The 13,456-nt window shown below is 44.4% G+C and overlaps 1 protein-coding gene across 2 annotated transcripts in view; it reads right to left on the reverse strand.

The window, feature by feature from the left end:
* phyhd1 (phytanoyl-CoA dioxygenase domain containing 1) overlaps positions 1–6,270 on the reverse strand; it is a 38,053-nt gene extending 31,783 nt beyond the window's left edge. Inside the window, exons 1-3 of one of the 2 annotated variants that reach the window (XM_063073509.1) lie at positions 6,033–6,268; positions 2,441–2,599; positions 134–209 (exon numbers count right to left, since the gene is read on the reverse strand). In XM_063073509.1, coding sequence (XP_062929579.1) covers positions 134–209; positions 2,441–2,599; positions 6,033–6,059 — 262 coding nt within the window. In that variant the 5' untranslated portion in view covers positions 6,060–6,268. Of the gene's footprint in view, positions 1–133; positions 210–2,440; positions 2,600–6,032 lie in introns of both variants that reach the window. The other variant, XM_063073510.1, reaches the window with a different exon arrangement.
* Between the last annotated feature and the right edge of the window lie 7,186 nt (positions 6,271–13,456).

The raw sequence follows: 13,456 nt of genomic DNA on the forward strand, positions 1-13,456 counted from the left end.
GTTCACTTTTTCCCCTTATAATTCATCTTTTTCTGCTTCTCCAATCCTGTGTCTTCAGCATAATTGCATGAAGTGTATATTAATACACATTTTCATTGTGGACTACAATAACTTGAATAGAGGGTCACATCACCTTTGCTGTCAATCACTCCGCGTTCAAAGAAGAATCGAATTTTGTCCCCACTGGTCAGGAAGTAATCTGTGCTTCCCTAAGAAAAAGGTGTATATATTACTTTAATATCAAGACTTTATTACAAAAAGTATGAAGAGATTCATCTTCCAACCTTAACCAGATTACTCGCCTGTTTTGGTTGAGACTATTTGGGAATGCATCAAGACCAAAAAATAAAAGGAAATTTATTCTTTATGGCCCTGAAAAGTCAGGAGAATTGGACCGCAGATCACAAGAACTATTAAGTGAAAAGTCAATGAATGCAATATCAGGAAAGGTAATTGGAATAAATCTCCCAGCTGTAATACAAATGCTCAGGATTTTCAACCACAACTGTGGGCTACAATGGAGAGCTGAAAAAAATATAGGCAAGGCAGCAATTCTCTGAATGGTAATTTAATCACTTCAATTTTTATAGTAAGTACTAAATTTCAGATATTTTTAAAAATCAAATTGAGATATTTTCCTCTATATTCATTATTTTCATTCTTAGCACTTTTCATTTCCACTTCTAATTAGTGTGCCTTTCTGCAATAGGTGCAATGACACAAGGCTCATATGGCAGGAAGATCCACACGAATTTAAGTTTGATCATTTTGAAGAAGCACTTTTAGAAGAAACACATAATATACACAGGAATATCCTTAATGCATAATGATAACGCTGGTATCTCCTCCCAGCTTCAAACCCCAACATAACAGAAGCCTAGACCAAGACAGAACAATACTTAACTGATAAAGCCTAGTTAAAAGACTGAGGTCCTTGTATGAACTATTAAGGCTGATTTATACTTGTGCGTACGGGCTACGTCGTAGCCTAATTTATACTTTTGCATAGCCCTATGCCGTAGCGAGCACGCGTAGTTGTGTCTGCATCGCTCTGCAATTCACCACCAAAATGCTAGTTGGCGGTGGGGTTTCTATGCCACTGCATTGAGTTTCTTCGTGAGAGATACAGACGAGGAAGTGCATTTCAAATATTTTTGGATGTCGTCAGGTAGATTTGACGATTTGGTTCATCATCTCCAACCATTTATTTCACATCAGTGTACAGAGGAAAGCAACCAGAAATGCGTAGGAGGAAATGCGATGCTACCAAGCGGACCAATCACAGCTGTTGCGGTCTGCGTCGCCATGACGAGTGAATTACATTTTTGGGGAGGTGCACGTCACCCTACGGCGTAGGGTACGCGGTACCTATGGCGTACACTTGACACACAAGTATAAATCAGCCTTTAGGAGCAATCAAATCAGCTACTTTCCAAACCCAGTTAGCCAAAAATGCTACATAAGTGGTGAAGTGGAAAATGGAGGTAATCTGTAACAACCAACAGTTCAGCTGCAGCAAAATGAAGGGGATAAAATAGATTGGACCTTTGACCCACTGGAGGAGATTAGAATGAGATGCATCTTGGAAACAGGAGCTAAATCCTTTCTTAATCCTGGAACAGTACAAGAACTCAAGGTTGCAGGCAGATTAGATCCAACAGTTGCAAGGAGAAATCAAAACTGTGACTCTACCACATGTGCAACTTCAGCACAACACTATCTATGTCAAAACAGCCCACTTAAATGGCATCCACTTTTTGCTGCCTCAGTAAATCAGTCAGCATAATCAAAGATCTCACCCACCCAGGGCATTCGCCCCATCTTCCACTGGGCAGAAGATACAAAAGCCTGAAAATACATACCACAAGGCTCAAAGGCAGCTTCTACCCCACTGTTGTAAGACTATTAAATAGTTCCCTTCCTTCACAATCTACCTGGTTATGATCTTGCACCTTGTTATTTACCTGCACTCCACTCTCTGCAGCTATGTTCCACATTTTTGTTTTACCTTCTTCTACATCAATGTATTGAATGATGATATGATCTGTATATGCAAAAACTTGGTTATCACTGGATCATGGTACATGTAACAATAATAAACCAATTCCAATAAGAGTACCGTCTAAAGAGTGTCCTATAGCAAACTATTGAGTCGCCTCTCTAGCTTGAGACTTCTATCATCCAGAGTAGAAGGGCCAAGGCATATAGGAATATTACGAAGATCCTCTCTACATCAGTCATCATCACCAAGTCCAAATCCTGGAATTAATTATCCAGCAGTGCTTTGAGAATACCCTCACTACAAGGACTACATTGAATCAGAAACTCATTCCCAGGAACATTTTAGATAAATAGACATTGCTTTGGCAATATAATGATTTTTAAAAATACACACAAAGCATTAAAGTGCAAATACAATAGCCAGTTCTCGCACAACAACCTGTGTTTCAATCTGCTCTGCTTCCCGAGTTGAGAATTCAGTACGAAGATGGCAAGGGACATCCATCTCATCAATAATCTCTAATATCCGTGCTCTCAGAGAATCACATTCCTCCACCGTGATAAAACCTTCAATAGTAACAAAGCCATCTTTCCTAAACTAGAGATGAAAGAAACAGTCAAATTAGTTCAGAATTTGCTCATTAATCAGAAAAATTAAGTGTTCATTTTGCCTTAATGGAGACATTCCCGGAAGATCCAGGTCATGCTTTCAAATCTCAGTATTAAGATTTCAGTATACAACTTTCCCCACATACTTGATGCACCAGCAGTATATTTAGCTGTGTCATTTATCAATTGTATTTTGGACAATTCAAAGAAAAGGAGTCAATATTTATCCCTCAACCAATGCATACTATACAGCTCAAAAGCAGAATGCTACAGATACTGGAGAACTGAAATAACAAATACTCAATTTCTGTGCAGAGAAAAATGAGTATTATTATAGGTCAGTCATCTTTTATCAGAACTACTTTCTGCTTCTTCCCCCTCAAGTTTTTTTTTCCGCCTCCATTAAAAAAGGGAACTTTCTTTTCCTATTTCTAATAAAAGGCCAGTACCCCAAAATGATAATTCTATTCCTCCGCTTGACCCATTGGGTATTTCCTACATTTTCTGTTTTATTTCAGATTATCTAGTTATTTATCTAAATTTGCAGAATGTGAGAATCCAGTTTATAATCACTTACGTATGTTGTGGGACGGGTGAGTCCTGAGCTGGACGTCCTGTTCACTTAGGGAAGGTGAAGCGTCTGCCATAGCCTCTCCTTTCCGGGTGCAGTGATTGCCGCAGGACCACTGTTTGGCTTGCCATGCAGGAGGTCATTCACGTATGACCTCTCCCACACAACTGTGCCCATAACAACACCTTAACATGGCATCCCTGTTCTTACTGAATTTGCCACGTCATGGCGCGACTGAGAGTCCAGTGGTATAAATGGGTGGACAAGCTGGGCTCATCAGCCTTGGCAAAGGACAACTCTGATTCCAGACCCAGGTAGGCCACAAGACCAAAGAGCAGAATTAGGCCATTCAGCCCATCAAGTCCGCTCCACTATTGCACCGCAGCAGCTCGCTGTACATTGCGGAACGTCCCCTGGTCTGAAGAGTGGAATTGGTCTGCGCGCACCGAACCTCACTCCAAACCTACGTAGTGCAGTGAGGAAGAAAAGTCCTACAGCGTTAGAGATGGGGGCGAAACGTGAGGACTCTTCTTCCCACCCGCTCCTCGCAAGCGAAGAACCAGCCAGCATCATCTTGCAAAATTTGTTGATTTGTAGCAGCAATACAGAGCAAAACAAAGTATTATAAATTACAATAAGAAACATATTAAAATTAAGTAAGTAGCGCAAAAGAGAACTTTTTTGCGAAGGCAAAGCTGGCTCTGTATTTAGCTGCTTTAAATGTAATTTATTGCTGTGAAATGGTTGGATTGATAAAGACTTTCTTCATTAATTGACACTTTGTGAACTAGATATCAGTTGCAAGAGCAGCATTTCTTTCCATCCCTGGGTAGGTAAGAGTCAACAACATTGACGGGTCTGGAGTCCCCATGAAGGCTAAACTGGAGAAGGACAATATCGAGCCACAAACACGAGGAAATCTGCAGATGCTGGAATTTCAAGCAACACACATAAAAATTGCTGGTGAACGCAGCAGGCCAGGCAGCATCTGTAGGAAGAGGTACAGTCGATGTTTCGGGCCGAAACCCTTCGTCAGGACTAACTGAAAGAAGAGCTAGTAAGAGATTTGAAAGTGGGAGGGGGAGGGGGAGATCCGAAATGATAGGAGAAGACAGGAGGGGGAGGGATGGAGCCGAGAGCTGGACAGGTGATTGGCAAAAGGGATATGAGAGGATCATGGGACAGGAGGCCTAGGGAGAAAGAAAGGGGGAGTGGGGGAAGCCCAGAGGATGGGCAAGGAGTTATAGTGAAAGAGACAGAGGGAGAAAAAGGAGAGAGAGAAAAAAAAAATTAAAAATAATAATAAATAATGGATGGGGTACAAAGGGGAGGTGGGGCATTAGCAGAAGTTTGAGAAGTCAATGTTCATGCCATCAAGTTGGAGGCTACCCAGACGGAATATAAGGTGTTGTTCCTCCAACGTGAGTGTGGCTTCATCTTTACAGTAGAGGAGGCCGTGAGAATATGTCTATCCACAGTCTCCTCTACTGTCAAGATGAAGCCACACTCAGGTTAGAGGAACAACACCTTATATTCCGTCTGGGTAGCCTCCAACCTGACAGCATGAACATTGACTTCTCTAACTTCCGTTAATCCCCCACCTCCCCTTCATACCCCATCCATTATTTATTATTTTTTTCTCTCTCTTCTTTTTCTCCCTCTGTCCCTCTCACTATAACTCCTTGCCCATCCTCTGGGCTTCCCCCCTCCCCCTTTCTTTCTCCCTAGGCCTCCCTCCCGTCCCATGATCCTCTCATATCCTTTCTGCCAATCAATTTTCCAGCTCTGGGCTCCATTCCCCGCCCCACCTGTCTTTTCCTGTTATTTCCAATATAGAGACAGCCAGGTTTTACAACAACACACATCAAAGTTGCTGGTGAACGCAGCAGGCCAGGCAGCATCTGTAGGAAGAGGTGCAGTCGACGTTTCAGGCCGAGACCCTTCGTCAGGACTAACTGAAGGAAGAGTGAGTAAGAGATTTGAAAGTTGGAGGGGGAGGGGGAGATGCAAAATGATAGGAGAAGACAGGAGGGGGAGGGATGGAGCCAAGAGCTGGACAGGTGATAGGCAAAAGGGATACGAGAGGATCATGGGACAGGAGGTCCGGGAAGAAAGACAAGGGTGGGGGGGGGACCCAGAGGATGGGCAAGAGGTATATTCAGAGGGACAGAGGGAGAAAAAGGAGAGTGAGAGAAAGAATGTGTGTATAAAAATGAGTAACAAATGGGGTACGAGGGGGAGGTGGGGCCTTAGCGGAAGTTAGAGAAGTCAATGTTCATGCCATCAGGTTGGAGGCTACCCAGGCGGAATAATCTCCCCCTCCCCCTCCCACTTTAAAATCCCTTACTCACTTTTCCTTCAGTTAGTCCTGACGAAGGGTCTCGGCCTGAAACGTCGACTGCACCTCTTCCTATAGATGCTGCTTGGCCTGCTGCGTTCACCAGCAACTTTTATGTGTGTTGCTTGAATTTCCAGCATCTGCAGAATTCCTGTTCTGCAGGTTTTACAACAATCCAGATTTCACATCGAAGCATACTGAGAAATACTTTCAGCTGAGAAACACAATGCAAGGATGTGCTGGGAGCAGCTTGCAAATGTCACCACGCATCATTATCATGCCCAGCATGATCAGCAGAGCAAAACAAACAGACACCACAGCAAAACAAGACCCTTTCCTACGCACACAGGGAGTCCTCCAGCCCCAGCACAAGTCGCCTCCAGGATATTCAATGAGTTTTTAAATTACACCCAGTCCTTGGGCTAACTCTTCTCCGCTGAAGCAGTGTCTCGCCCTTTCTGCTGATAAATACAACTTATAGGAAGCTAATCAAAGTGTGCGAGTGTCACTCACCTCCGCAGCGAGCTCATCTGTAAGCATGTTGTTTCTTCAAAGTGAAAACCTGCCGCTGTCTGTTCACGCTGCCCACCCACACTCGGATTCAGCTCCCCAAGCAACACACACAAAATGCTGGCGGAACTCAGCAGGTCAGGCAGCGCCCATGCAGCAGAGTAAATAGGCAACGTTCCGGGCCGAGATTGGGGAAGCGCGAGGAAGAAGTCCGAATCAGAAGGGGGAGAATGAAGCAGAAGGTGATAGGTGAAACCGGGAGAGGAGGCGGGGTGAAGTCAAGAGCTGGGAAGTCGATTGGTGAAAGAGAAGGTGGAATCTGATTGGAGACCATGGAAGAGCGGCGGGAGCTCCAGAGGTAGGTGACCGGCAGGTTCAAAATGAAGGTGTGAAGAGAAACACAAATGAGGAATGGTGAAGTGGGGCGGAGGGAGTGAATAATTACTGGAAGTTCGCGTAATCGATGTTCACGCCGCCAGGTTGAAGGCTACTCGGAAGGAATATCAGGAGTTGCTTCTCCAACCTGAGAGTGGCTTTATCGTGGTAATCGTGGACTGGCATATATGGGAATGGGAATGAGAATAGAAATGGGTGGCCACCGGGAAATCCCGCTTTTTGAGACGGGTGGAGCGAAGGTGCTCGACGCAGCGGTCTCCCAGTCTACGTCGGGTCTCACAGGTATACAGGGGGACACGCAGATGAGGTGTCACCTCACCTGGAGGGACTGTTTGGGGGTCCTGAATGGTAGTGAGAGAGGATGTGTAAGGGCAGGTGTTGCATTTGTTCCATCTGCAAGGATAAGTGCCGGGAGGGAGATGAATGGACAAGGGAGTCACGTAGGGAGTGATCCCTGCGGAAAGTGGGGCGGGGAAGGGGGTGGAAGGGAAAGATGTGCTTGGTGGTGGGATCCCGTTGGAGGTGAGAGAAGTTACGGAGAATTACGTGTTGGAAGCGGGGGTTAATGGGGTTTTAGTACTTGGTCAGGTACCCTGTATGAGCTGGATGTTCCTGAAGGCTACTCGAATGTCTTGCTCAGAGACTGAAATCACAGGATCATCAGAGGCTGCCGGAATTCACGAAGCAGCGTGTCAAAGGTTCCAGGGATAAGCAGGAAAATGGGGTAGAGAGGGATAATATATTAGCCATGATTGAATGGTGGAGCAGACTTGATGGGTGAATGGCCTATTTCTGCTCTAGTATCTTATGGTCGGTCTTCTGACCTGCTGAATCCCTCCAACAGTGTTTTTTACTCCAGGTATCAGCTATCTGTAGTCTCTTGTGTCTTCTACCAGTAACCTATTTGTTATCTTGTATTGTCACACTGTGCCGCACATATTCAGGAAGGGAATATTTGGAAGTTTGTATCTTCTCATTTAAACTTTTTCTCATGTTTCCAATTCATGGAGTGTCCTGTTCTTTAACCTTCCTGCCCTTCATGGCCTTGGGCTTTCATGCTACTCAAATCTTTTGCTTTCAGCTGTAGTATCAGTGCATTGTCAATGAAAGGAAGTGACAGATTTTACTAATAAAGACTTTTTCTCAGCATATAAAGGAAATGGAAATAAGTGAATATCGAAGCAAGAATGAGCATTCAGTAAGATTATTGGGCAACGCTAATTAAAATAATGCCATTCAAATATAACAGATGCCCAAATGTTGGATAGAGAGAGATTGAAAATCTGGTTGAGTCCACAACAACCTCTCACTCAAAATCAGCAAAACCAGAGAGCTAATTATTGACTACAATGGGAAGAAATTGGGGAACTGAAGTGGAGAGAGTCAGTAACTTAAAATTCCTGGCCATTATCACATCAGAGGATCAGTCCTGGGACCAGCATATAAATGCCATTTCGAAGAAAGCACAGCAGTGCCTCTACTTTCTCAGAAATTTGCTTTGATTTGACATGTCATCTTAGCCACCTCGTCAGAAGTGTAAAGTGAGTAGACCAAGTAGACCAAATATGAACCATATTTGATTGGGGAGCTTAAGATAAAGGAACCCTTATGAGATAGTGATCATAATATGACAGAATTCACCCTGCAGTTTGAGAGGGAGAAGCTAATGTTAGATATTACAGTGGAGTAAAGGGAATCAAAAGCATAGCCAGGTGGCTACACATCGAGGAAATGGAAGTCATCCAAAAAACAAAGGATAGATCTATATGGAAAACCATGGTTACCAAAGTCCGCATCGGATATGGTACCTAGACAGACAGAAAAGGGAATTACAGAGACAAGAGAGAAGAGCTGGCCAAAACTGACTGGAAGAGGGCACCAGCAGAGTAGCTGGGAAGTGATAGGTGGAAGAGGTAAAGGAATGAAGAAGGAACACACATCAAAGTTGCTGGTGAATGCAGCAGGCCAGACAGCATCTCTAGGAAGAGGTACAGTCGACGTTTCGGGCTGAAACCCTTCATCAGGAGCCAGAAGGGTCTCGGCCCGAAACGTCGACTGTACATCTTCCTAGAGATGCTGCCTGGCCTGCTGCGTTCACCAGCAACTTTGATGTGTGTTGCTTGAATTTCCAGCATCTGCAGAATTCCTCGTGTTTGCGAATGAAGAAGGAATATAGTTAGAGAGAATAGTGCTTCCAGGTGAGGTGACCCTTAATCTACGAGTTTGTCAGTGTTATCTATTTTATCCGGCACTGCCTCCTCTGCATCAGTGAGACCCGACACTGATTGGGGGATTACTTCATTGAACACCTTCACTCTGTCCACCATAGCCGGTAGGATCTCCTGGTGACCCCCATTCCAATTCGACTTCCTACTCCCATATCTGTCCATGGCCTCCTTCACTGCTATGATGAGGCCAAGCTCAACTGGAGAAGCAACACTTCTTATTCTCACTGAGTAGCCTCTAATCTATGGCTTGAACATCAATTTCTCTAACTTACAGTAATCTCTCCCATCTGTTTTTACCCCTTCCCTTTTTTCCAGTCCAGTTACCCTCTGTCCTGATGAAGGTAATTTCGAGTAACCTCAGGATTACTGCCTGTGCCACGTGACAGTGAGTATAGGAATAGAGTGAGGTGGAGGATAGAAGCGTGGCTGAGGGATTGGAGCAGGTGGCAGGGATTCAGATTTCTGGATCATTGGGACCTCTTCTGGGGCAGGTGTGACCTGTACGAAAAGGATGGGTAGCACTTGAATCCAAGGGCGACCAACATCCTGGTAGGGAGGTTTGCTAAGGCTATTGGGGAGAGTTTAACCTAGAATTGCTGAGGGGTGGGAACCAAACTGAAGAGACGGGGGAAGGGGAGGTTGGCTTACAAATAGAAAAAGCTTGTAGACAGTGCAAGAGGGAGGATAGGCAGGTGATAGAGAAGGGATGCACGCAGATCGGTGGTTTGAGATATGTCAATTTTAATGCGAGGAGTATTATGAATAAAGCGGGTGAGCTTAGAGCATGGATCAGTACTTGGAGCTATGATGTTGTGGCCATTACAGAGACTTGGATGGCTCAGGGGCAGGAATGGTTACTTAGAGTGCCAGGCTTTAGATATTTCAGAAAGGACAGGGAGGGAGGCAAAAGAGGTGGGGGCATGGCACTGCTGATCAGAGATAGTGTCACAGCTGCAGAAAAGGAGGAAGTCATGGAGGGATTGTCCACTGAGTCTCTGTGGTGGAAGTTAGGAACAGGAAGGGGTCAATAACTCTACTGGATGTTTTTTATAGACCACTCAATAGTAACAGGGACATTAGGAGCAGATAGGGAGACAGATCCTGGAAAGGTGTAATAATAACAGGGTTGTCATGGTGGGAGATTTTAATTTCCCAAATATTGACTGTCATCTTCCTAGAGCAAAGGGCTTAGATGGGGTGAAGTTTGTTAGGTGTGTCCAGGAAGGTTTCTTGACACAATATGTAGATAAGCCTACAAGAGGAGAGGCTGTACTTGATCTGGTATTGGGAAATGAACCTGGTCAGGTGTCAGATCTCTCAGTGGGAGAGCATTTTGGAGATAATAATCACAATTCTATCCCCTTTACCATATGCGAGGAGTATTATGAATAATTGGAGAGTGATAGGAACAGACAAGTTAGGAAAGCGTTTACTTGGAGTAAAGGGAAATATGAAGCTATCAGGCAGGAACTTGGAAGCATAAATTCAGAGCAGATGTTCTCAGGGAAATGTATGGCAGAAAAGTGGCAAATGTTCAGGGGGTATTTGCATGCCGTTTCTGCATAGGTACGTTCCAATTAGACAGGGAAAGGATGGTAGGGTACAGGAACCATGGTGTACAAAGGCTGTCGAAACTCCAGTCAAGAAGAAAAGAAAAGCTTACGAAAGGTTAAAAAAACTAGGTAATGATAGAGATCCAGAAGATTATAAGGCTAGCAGGAAGGAGTTTAAGAATGAAATTAGGAGAGCCAGAAGGGGCCATAAGTAAGGCCTTGGCAAGCAGGATAAAGAAAAAACCCCAAGGCATTGAGGAGCAAGAGGATAAGACATGAGAGAATAGAACCAATCAAGTGTGACAGTGCAAAAATGTGTATGGAATGGGAGGAGATAGCAGAGGTACTTAGTGAATACTTTGCCTCAGTATTCAGAATGGAAAAGGATCTTGGCAATTGTAGGGATGACTTACAGCGGACTGAAAAGCTTAAGCATATAGACATTAAGAAAGAGGATGTGTTGGAGCTTTTGGAAAGCATCAAAATGGATAAGTCACCGAGACCGGACGAGATGTACCCTAGGCTACTGTGGGAGGTGAGGGAAGAGATTGCTGAGCCTCTAGCAATGATCTTTGCATCATCAATGGGGACGAGAGAGGTTCTGGAGGGCTGGAGGGTTGCAGATGTTGTTCCCTTATTCAAGAAAGGGTGTATAAGATAACCCAGGAAATTATAGACCTGTGGTTGGTAAGTTGATGGAAAAGATCCTGAGAGGCAGGATTTATAAACATTTCGAGAGGCATAATATGATTAGGAATAGTCACCATGGCTTTGTCAAAGGCAGGTCGTGCCTTACGAGCCTGACTGTATTTTCTGAAGATGTGACAAAACACATTGATGAAGGTAGAGCAGTTGATGTAGTGTATATCGATTTTAGCAGGGCATTTGATAAGGTACCCCATGCAAGGCTTATTGAGAAAGTAAGGAAGCATGGGATCCAAGGAGACCTTGCTTTGTGGATCCAGAATTGGCATGCCCACAGAAGGCAAAGATTGGTTGTAAACAAGTCATATTCTGCATGGAGGTTGGTCACCAGTGGTGTGGCTCAAGGATCTGTTCTGGGACCCATCCTCTTCATGATTTTTATAAATGATCTGGATGAGGAAGTGGAGGGATAGGTTAGTAAATTTGCTGATGACACAAAGGTTGGGAGTGTTCTGGATAGTGTGGAAGGCTGTGAGAGGTTACAGCAGGACATTGATAGGATGCAAAACTGGGCTGAGAAGTGACAGATGGAGTTCAACCCAGATAAGTGTGAGGTGGTTCATTTTGGTAGGTCAAATATGATGGCAGAATATAGTATTAATGGTAAGACTCTTGGCAGTGTGGAGGATCAGAGGGATCTTGGGGTCTGAGTCCATAGGGCACTCAAAGCTGCTGCGCAGGTTGACTCAGTGGTTAAGAAGGCATGTGGTGCATTGGCCTTCATTAACCGTGGGACTGAGTTTAAGAGCCGAGAGGAAATGTTGCAGCTATATAGGACCCTGCTCAGACCCTACTTGGAGTAATGTGCTCAATTTTGGTCACCTCACTACAGGAAGGATGTAGAAACTATAGAAAGGGTGCAGAGGAGATTTACAAGGATGTTGCCTGGATTGGGGAGCAGCCTTATGAGAATAGGTTGAGTGAACTCGAACAACAGGAATTCTGCAGATGCTGGAAATTCAAGCAACACACATCAAAGTTGCTGGTGAACGCAGCAGGCCAGGCAGCATCTGTAGGAAGAGGTGCAGTCAACGTTTCAGGCCGAGACCCTTCGTCAGGACTAACTAAAGGAAGAGTGAACTCGACCTTTTTTCCTTGGAGCGGCAGAGTATGAGAGCTGTCCTGATAGAGTTGTATAAGATTATGAGAGGCATTCATCGTGTGGATAGTCAGGGACATTTTCCCAGGGCTGAAATGGCTAACTCGAGAGGGCATAAGGTGCTTGGAAATAGGTACAGAGGAGATGTCAGGGGTAAGCCTTTTATGCAGAGAATGGTAAGTGCGTGGAATGGGCTGCCGGTGGAGGCGGATACAATAGGGTCTTTTAAGAGACTCCTGGATAGGTATGTGAAGCTTAGAAAAATAGAGGGCAATGTGTAACCTGAGGTAATTTCTAAGGTAGGTACTGTTCAGCACAGCATTGTGGGCTGAAGGGCCTGTATCGTGCTGCAGGTTTTCTATGTTTCTATGTTTCTAAGGTTCTCAGCCTGAAATGTTGACCGTTTATCCCCTACATATTTGCTGCCTGACTTGCTGAGTTCCTCCAGAGTTTTGTGTGTAGTGATTACCCTCTCATCCTTCTCTTTTCCCCTGCCCTCCTGACTTGTCCATCAGTTATTTGGCTCTCCACCTCCTTCCTTTTATTCCATGGTCCATTGTTCTCACCTATTAGATTTCTTCTTCAGTTCTTTATCTCATCAATCTATCATCTCCCAGCTTTTCACATTGTTCCTGCCGCCCACCTCTTCCCTATCACCTTGTCTCACCTACCACCTGCCATCTTCTTATTCTGGCTTCTACCCCTTCCTGCTCAGTTCTGCTGAGGTAAGGGCATCACAGGTTATGGGGAAAAGGCAGGAGAATGTGTTTGAGAGGCATAATGAATCAGTCTTGATGGAGCGGCAGAGCAGCCTTAAGCTCCTTAATCAAATCTGGTTCAACACTCAACACTTAATCCAGAATTGCCTTTTCCCTATTGGGCTCAACCACAAGCTGCTCTGAAAAGGCATCTCATAGACATTCTACAAACTCTCGCTCATGGGATCCAGCACTAACCTTATTTTCCCAATCTACCTATATATTGAAATCCCCTATATTGTAACTTTGCCATTTTTGCATACCTTTTCTATCTCCCATTGTAATTTGTACTATTGGCTACTATTTGGAGGCCTGTATATAACTCCCATCAGAATTTCTTTACCCTTGCAGTTTCTTAACTCTATCCACAAGGATCCTACATCTTCTTACTCTACGTCTCCTCTTTCCAAGGATTTGATTTCATTACCAACAGAGCCACCCCAACCCTTCTACCTATCTGCCTCCCTTACCATACATAACCTTGGATATTAAGCTCCCAACTATGACCTTTTTTCAGCCGCGATTCAGTGATGCCCACAATGTCATGCCTGCCAATTTCTAGCAAGATCATATACCTTATTTCATATACAACATGTATTCAAATACAACATGTTCAGTTCTGTATTCATCACCCTTTTCAATTTTGCCCCCATGCGACTGGAAGTTAAATTCTTATCCCTTTCTAAAC

Source organism: Mobula hypostoma, chromosome 21 (assembly GCF_963921235.1).
Source record: "Mobula hypostoma chromosome 21, sMobHyp1.1, whole genome shotgun sequence".
NCBI classification, from domain to species: Eukaryota; Metazoa; Chordata; class Chondrichthyes; order Myliobatiformes; family Myliobatidae; genus Mobula; species Mobula hypostoma.